The sequence below is a fragment of the Chrysochloris asiatica genome, unplaced genomic scaffold (genome assembly GCF_000296735.1).
Source record: "Chrysochloris asiatica unplaced genomic scaffold, ChrAsi1.0 scaffold00896, whole genome shotgun sequence".
In the NCBI taxonomy this organism is placed as follows: domain Eukaryota; kingdom Metazoa; phylum Chordata; class Mammalia; order Afrosoricida; family Chrysochloridae; genus Chrysochloris; species Chrysochloris asiatica.
The window spans coordinates 44,805-52,742 of record NW_006409414.1 but is presented as its reverse complement, the minus strand read 5'-3'; the positions used below and the strand labels follow the sequence as shown (position 1 = coordinate 52,742).

At 57.3% G+C, this 7,938-nt stretch overlaps 1 protein-coding gene across 1 annotated transcript in view; it reads right to left on the bottom strand.

Moving 5' to 3' along the window:
• Window positions 1–2,823: 2,823 nt before the first annotated feature.
• Window positions 2,824–7,938, bottom strand: part of LOC102819507 (probable G-protein coupled receptor 133-like) — a 15,055-nt gene continuing 9,940 nt past the window's right edge. The window contains exons 7-11 of the mRNA XM_006878005.1: window positions 7,158–7,249; window positions 5,357–5,483; window positions 4,644–4,685; window positions 4,019–4,111; window positions 2,824–2,919 (exon numbers count right to left, since the gene is read on the bottom strand). Coding sequence (XP_006878067.1) covers window positions 2,824–2,919; window positions 4,019–4,111; window positions 4,644–4,685; window positions 5,357–5,483; window positions 7,158–7,249 — 450 coding nt within the window. The remainder of the gene's footprint in view (window positions 2,920–4,018; window positions 4,112–4,643; window positions 4,686–5,356; window positions 5,484–7,157; window positions 7,250–7,938) is intronic.

Below are 7,938 nucleotides of genomic sequence, written 5' to 3'. Positions count from 1 at the left end.
TGAGTCAGCATGATCATGAAGGACAAGGTACAGAAGACTCCCCGGGTTTTCAAGGCCGTGACCTTTACGGAAGCAGGCAGATACACCTTTCTTCTGCAAAGCTGCCAGTGGGTGAATACCGCTGGCCTTTCAGTGAGCAGTAGAGGGCTTTAGCCACTGCATCACCAGGCCTTCATTATACACACACATACAGAGAAATAACAAAATAGTTGTAAAAGAATGCAAGACTGCAGTAACATGATATCTAACTGAATGCTGAGTATATGCTCCAGATCTTTAGTGAAATAGATGATTTATGAGTAGACTCCATTGATGCATAGACGGCTGAACAAAGGACGCTGATGTATGGCTGTGTGAATTACGTCTGCCTGTGTACAGGGAACAGAGAGGCGTGTGGGGAGGCAAGTGAGCGCGTGGGTTTGGGGTGCTGTGTAGCCAAACTGTCTGCCTTCTCTGATGCTGTAAGTAAACCAGGACCAAACAAGGGCATTTCTCCTTCCTCCTCCTCCCCTTCCTCAAATGCCTGCTTGTCCGTAGTAGGGCCCCACGTCCTGGCAGGTCTTGAGTGAACTGGGCGCCCTCTGTCCATCCATCACCCACACACCCACAGTTACAATGTGCTGGACACTCAGTTGTCATTGTGAGCTGCTGTTGGCCATGACTCCTGGTGGCCCCATCCCGTGCCCACTGTGTATTCTGAATGCCTCTGCCCTGGATCACATGATACTGACACGCCTCTGACCACCACAATTAAGCAAATATCACAGGAAAGCACGGACACCCGTCTGTCGGCTTCCCGGCGCATACAAGAGTGATGTTAGCGCTAGAGTGGAGTCTATCAGACGACATAGAGCTTGATGGAAACATTTGAGATCTTGTGAGGACGACCACAGTGGGACAGAGACACGTGGGCATGACCTGCTGCTGGAAAAATGGCGCTGCTGGGCTGGCGGGATGCTGCGTTGCTGCACACCTGCCTTCATACGAAGCCCAGGGCAGCCACGTGGACTGGAAGGAGATGCACCTGTCATCAGTAGGGCCACAAACGTCCCTCCCGTCGTCCACTAGCAGATTGTCCAGACCACAGTGTCATGTGGGGACACGTGAGGTTTATTTCATAAAATCACCACATAAACTTGTGCTACTATGGAGCACGCGCTGTCTTCCCCGGGCCGTATCTACTTCCAGCGCAGTTCCGTCTTCTTGTCTTTGGACAAATGGTGTGTGGATAACAGAGTACTGCAGAACTCAAGATTCATTGCCTATAAATAAAGTGCTCGCGCCCCGTTCATCAAGAACGCCCGGTGTAGACGGGTTCGCTCACGCGGTCTCACACTCTGCTGGCTACGTGGAGTGAGAGGAGAAACCCACCAACAACTCGGGCTGAAATAAAGGCGGCTCCTTAGGGACTGACTTCACACACAAAACCAACCAGGAGCTCAACACCAGGTGAGGCTTCAGGAATACAGTGTTACCGCTTGTGGGTCAGGGGCCACAGACAGGAGGGGGGTACACATGCTGTATCCACGTGTCTGATTCTGAACTCGCAGGGGAGCTGACCGCTCCTACTGCCCACTAGCTATGGGTCAGTGCGCCAGGCCACTTCACACGGCTACTACGCTGGTGGAGGCACACAGGTTGGGCATGCTTCAGAAGCCGGGCAGGTGTGCGAGGGCAGGGAAGGGCTCAGGTGACATCCGGACACAGCTCTAAAGCAAGTTTCCTGTATGAAAAGCAGGGCTCCGTGTCTCACCCCTGCATTCGCCGTGCTCATGGGAGGAGCCTTCCCGGCCCAGATCCAAGGGCAGGGACTGCAGACCCCAGCCCATGTCCCCTGGAGCTCATCCACACGTGGTGACAACAATGGCTTCTCTCCTCAGGGGCGGGGTCATAACTAACATGCCTCCTGTCTGTGGGTGTCCTGTCAGGTGGCCCTCAGCGTGGGCTGACTGACCAGGCAGATGGTGAGCGACCCCAGATGACTGCCGTGGCTGTGGATGGGTGCCGACCACCTCACCTTTCTTCTACAGAGTGACTGAGTTTGAACTGTCAACCTTTTGGTTAACAATGAGCACATTAAGCACTGCACCACCCAGGCTCCTACAGCGACAGGTTATGTACCTGCCCCCCCACCCCCCGGCCCTGCTGTGACCTGCTCCCTGGGTCAGAGGGGGCTTTGTCAGCCACTGGACAGCAGTGCTGGGGAGGGGCCCTTACAAGGTGGAGCCATGGGGGGGGGGTGCCCAGTGCAGGAGGCTGTGAGCTGGTGGGGGGCATCACACACAAAAGCAGCTGGGAGTCAGGAGAAGGGGTGTTGGAAGCTGACTTGGGACCTGGGGTCAGCGACACTGAGGGTCTTCACATGGGCTGGGTGTCCACTCAGGTGGGACTCAGAAAGACGTGCGTGCAGGTGGGGGGCCCAGTGTGGGGAGTGTGGGGTGAGCTCAGCAGATGGCAAGTGGGATCCCCTAGTACTGTCCCTACCTGGCTGGCCCCATGGGGGCTTGTGGGGGCATGGGGGCGTGGGGACCTTGGCCACACTTGGAGACCATCTCTTGCTTGGTGTCCAGTCCTCGCTAGTACCCACAGCGCCCAGGCTGATGTGCAGAACATGTGCGATGCAGCCAGGTGGTGGGAGGTGGCCTCACAGTGACCACCTGCTGCCCTCGTTCACTTTCTGGTATGCATGTCCATAGAGACCCTGCCTGGCTACATGGCCCTGTAGTTAGCAGCCGACCGAGCGGTGGGCAGCACACAGGGGCACCCCAGGTGAAGGGAGAGTGGATCTGCGGGGTGTCTGGGATCGGCCGGTCGGCAACTTTCTCACACAGCAGACAGATCCACACGGTGGGCGGAGGCGCTGCTCTTGTCCCAGGGGCTGAGCTTCGAGGACGTCGTAGCTGGCCGGGCTCCGTTCACCTACAAACCACAGAAAGGTAGGGTGAGGATGGAAGGGTCAGGGTGGGTGGGAGGGTGGTCTTCCTGCCCTCCTGAGGACACATCTCTCCAGGACTCTGTACCACCTCCCTTCCCATTTCTGATTCCAGTTTTAGGGTGTGGACTCATCCTGACCCAGAATAGTTTGTAACCATCCTTCCTCTGTCCATTCATTCATCCATCTATTCACCTGATCATCCATCCACCATCCATCCTCTGTCATTCATTCATCCATCTATTCACCTGATCACCTGTCCACCATCTGTCCCTCTGTCCATTCGTCCATTCAACCAGCCATCTATCTACCCATCCATCCACTCGTCCATCTCCTCACTCATTCAGCTATACACCTGATCATCCATCCACCCGTCCGTCCCTCTGTCCATTTGTCCATTCAACCAGCCATCTATGCACCCATCCATCCATTCGTCCACCTCATCATTCATTCATTCATCCATTCATCTGCCCATCTGGTCACTCACTCATCATGTATCTGTCCATTCACACACAGGTTTGGTGGTTGTTTAGAGAGGACAGCCTGTGCTGAGAACTGCTGTAAGCCAAGGCTTACAGAATCCACCAGCTCCTCTGTGCCCATGTGTGGGGGAAGGGACACAGGCGTACGGTAATGGATTGGGGTTGCCCAGGATGGTTAGGGTGATAGATAGCATGCAGCTGTGCACTGAGAACCTGTGACCACCAAGGGACCTGGTCTGGGGGTGGGAGGGGATGAGTCGGGGCGGGCAGCCACAGAAAGGCGAGAGGCTTGTTTAGACCCTGGACTCAGGCCCTGAGGTTGTGTAGGATGTCTGTGTCCCCTCAGATTCTATTTGCCCTCGAGTCAGCTGAGGTCAGCACAGGAGACCCTGGCTCTGGGGACCTGCCATGATGACCTGAGCCCAGGTTCACGGTACTGTTAGGCATGCATCAGCTTGGAGCACGGAACAAGACCAGCAGGTCCCGCAAAGCCCAATTCCTCCTCTACCTTCACCGCCGAGACGACCACAGCACCCACGGGGCCCCAGAACCACAGCAGCCGTCAGGAAGGGTGCTGGCTAGAGGAGGCGCTCATGCTACTCACGATGTCGGAGCTGGAGGGCTTCACATGGGTGCTCCGAGAGGTGCTGCTGGTAAGGGACCAGATCTTGGTTTTGTGCTTGAAAGCGGCTCGTACCTTTGCAAGAAGGATGGGGACTCAGGAAAAGCAAATTGCAAGGAGCTGTGATTCTGAGTGGAATTGGCCCAACCCAGGGCCCCTGGAGCCCCAGGGAAGAGGGCCATCCCCACGATGGGCTGCAGTGAGGCTGTTGGGGTCCACAGACCCCCCGCCACACTTTACTTTCTCAGCCGGCTGAGTCTGGAAGCTCCACTGAAATTGTCCTCAGCCTAGCAGCACACAGGACCCCACAGCCAGGAATGGAACCCGGGTGGGTCTCCCCCACAGACGACCAGAGCACCCCGAACCACTACTGTCTCATAAACACAGGGCGATAGGCAGGCCGGGGGGCCCAGATCAGGACAGAGCGGGTCTGCGTGGTACTGACTGGGGTAACAGAGGCAGGCTGTTGCCCCTGCACTGCTAACAACCTAGGGGCAAAGTCTGGCCCAGTCACCCTGCAGTCAGCATGCTCGGCCACCTCCCCATGGCCAATTTGGCTGCATAGCGTCCCCACCACTGTGTGACTGGCACCGATGGGCAGACGTACCTCTGAGTTCAGGACGCAGTGGAACAGGAAGATGAAGAGGCCCTGGCAGAGGAGAAGCCAGTTAGGGGGTTCTGGTACCTTTCCAGAGCCCCTTCCCTGTCCTGTGGGGTATGACGGGTGGAGGAGGGCTCCCCCCAGACCCTCCACATGACAGGTGGAGGAGGGCTCCCCCCAGACCCCACATAACAGGTGGAGGAGGGGCTCCCCCCAGACCCCACATGACAGGTGGAGGAGGGCTCCCCGCAGACCCTCCACATGACAGGTGGAGGAGGGTTCCCCTCAGACCCCCCACATGACAGGGTGGAGGAGGGCTCCTCCCAGACCCCACATGACAGGTTGGAGGAGGGCTCCCCCCAGACCCCACATGACAGGTGGAGGAGGGCTCCCCCCAGACCCCACATGACAGATGGAAGACAGGTTCCCTACAGTCCCCAGTCACCTCTGGGGGTTCAGTGCTGGGCGAAGGAGCTCACTGGGGGAGGGGGGACAGAGACCAGCACTTATCACATGGGGATGATGATGCCAACCTCACCAACACACATGGGGGGCTCCTGGGGGCCAGGGCACAAGACTGTCTACTGTGCTCCACGGGGGACTCCCTGCCACAACCCTCGTCTGGGGGCTCAGCCTCAGGTCCTCAGCACCATCTCCTCAGTCCCCGTGGGCCTGGGGTGTGGGGGTGCAGCAGGCAGGTGAGCCCTTACTGTGCGCACCTGTAAGGAGTTGAGTGTGGCGAACGTGTACTGGAAGACCACGGCCTGCTCATTGACCGCCAGCACGCCGAAGAGCCACGAAGTGCCCAGGATTGGCAGCAACACCGCCACCGCCTTTGCCGTCAGCCTGGAAGAGAAGTGGGGCATACTGGGTAAGGGGCCAGGGTCACTTGGGACACACAGTCCTGCTGGGAAAACGCTAGAACATAGAGCCCGGCCCCCCGGCTCTCAGTAAGGGGCACCTGAGTGAGTACACAACAAGGACACAGGGGACCTCAGGGGTGCCCCGTGGGGAGCAGCGCCCTGGGGAGAGCCCTGGGATCTCGGGGGTCTTCAGCCCATGTGTCTCAAAAAAACTAACATGGTAACCAGGAGTCCTGTCTCGGGACATGATAGAATTCTCAGCCATCGTGACTGAGTCTGGGAAAATCCCCCATCTGTGAACGGAGCAGCCACCAGACGCAGGTTTGGAAACGGCGGAAACGGCTGCTCTGACCAATGGCCCTGTGAGGACAGTGAGCATAGTGTCCACTGCCCCGGTAGGGCCACTGGCTCCTGCGAGGGTGTCCATCTCACACCTCTGCTCATGGGTGCACTCTAAGGGGTCTCACCATCCCTTCCTCCCCCCAGAACCCTGGTCCCCATTCACAGAAAGTTCCCATGGGCAGGGGATCACTAAAGGACTGGCCCATTGGCTGCCTGGGAGCTGTGACGAGGAGGCAGGGTGGCAGGTGGGGATACTGAGGGTGCTGTCATCCTGGGCCTGGGCTCTGCAGGGGGTGGGAGGGCTGTCACTGGGGACAGCGTCTCACATAACTTCCCATGCACTGTGTCCTCGGGGGACTGAGGGGCCAGGCAGGAAGGACAGGTGTCTCCGAGGCCTGCTGTCCAGCTCTCGAGGGAACAGAAGGAGGTGACCCAGCCCCATAAGCACCTTCCCCTCAGATCCAGCCCCCGAGTCCCCCCCTGAGGCGGTGACAAGCCCCGAGGACCGTGACTTAATTCCCAGAGTTTGGAATTCATTAGAGAGTAATGACCTAATCGATTTGACTGCAGACATATTTACTGTTTTTCCTGACAGATCTGAAAAGACAGAGTGTAACTAAAGTAAGTTTAATTTTGCCAGCCTTTGGGCTGCACTTTAAATATTTTCATTAGAATCTGTGCAGAGGAAATGACCGTCCACTCCAAAATTTCCGAGCAGCCTCTGGCCCCTCACGACTGTCTCTGCTCCCCCAGCCCAGCCTGGTGGGTGTGGGGTCCAGAGTGCTGTACTCACGCTAGGAGTACAACCTTGGCCCAAGGTTGGGGTGCCGGCTGCTTGGTGTGACATTGGTCCAGGTAACTGGCATCCCTACCACAGAGAACCCTGAACCTTCAGATCTGCACCCCTATTTGCACAGGTTGGGAAGGGGCTTCCTGCCACCAACGCTGTGACACAGGAGGTGGGGCTGACCTAGCGGGATACTGACATGCAGGTGTGGGACTCAGGGACGACTGTTCATGGGGACATAAAGCCAGCCTCTCCACACTCCAGGCCTCCCAGGTCCCAGGGGACAGGTCCCCCTCAGCAGTGCTGGTGAGTACAGGGTGTTCCTTGTGAGGAGAGGGTCCTGACACAGAACGAAGCAGCTCTCACAGTCTGCTCTGGATGCTGCCTGCCCAGAGAGGACATGTGGACAGACCCTCGGTTCAGCCGCATTGAAGCCTGGCCAGGGGCATGTCTGGAATCTTAGGAGCAGGGCGGTGGATGCATACAGAGCCTGTGTGGGGGCATCTCTGGTGGCCCAGGGCCACTTACTTGAAGGCGTTGGGGTCTCCGTGGATCTTGTAGTTGTCAGCGCTGATCTGGGAGATGACCCTGGTGACAGCGATGAGGATGCCGATATTGACCTGCCAGGGAGAAGCCACAGGACACTGGTGAGGGGGCTGGAGGGGCCTGCACCTCCCATGTCACCTGGCCACCTGTCCTGCCCATGGTCACCCCACCATGCCAAGTCTTCTGGGACATTTACCTACACAGGCAACATTTCAGTATGGCCCACAGTGCTGGGATGCTGGAAGCAGTGCCCCCGGGATTAAGAACACCAGCAGGGTCCACCCATGTGGCCAGGTTTCAGTGGAGCTTCCAGACTAAGATGGACGAGGTGAAAAGGCCTGTGAGCTACGAGGGCTCTTCACGATGGAAGTGGGAAAGGCCGTTACCCTTTCATTCCACTGTCCTGGGCTTTGTGAAACCCAATCGTACTTAGTAATATCAGCCAATGAAAACCCTATGGCTCAAGACAGAATTCTGTTCAGTAGAGTGCTGGGAGATGAGCCCCCCAGGTTAGAAGACACTCAGAATACACACTGGTCAGACAGAACACTGTCCCATAGAGTGCTGGGAGATGAGCCCCCCAGGTTAGAAGACACTCAGAATACACAGTGGTCAGGACAGAACACTGTCCCATAGAGTGCTGGGAGATGAGCTCCAGGTTAGAAGACACCCAGAACACACAGTGGTCAGACAGAACACTGTCCCATAGAGTGCTGGGAGATGAGCCCCAGGTTAGAAGACACTCAGAACACACAGTGGTCAG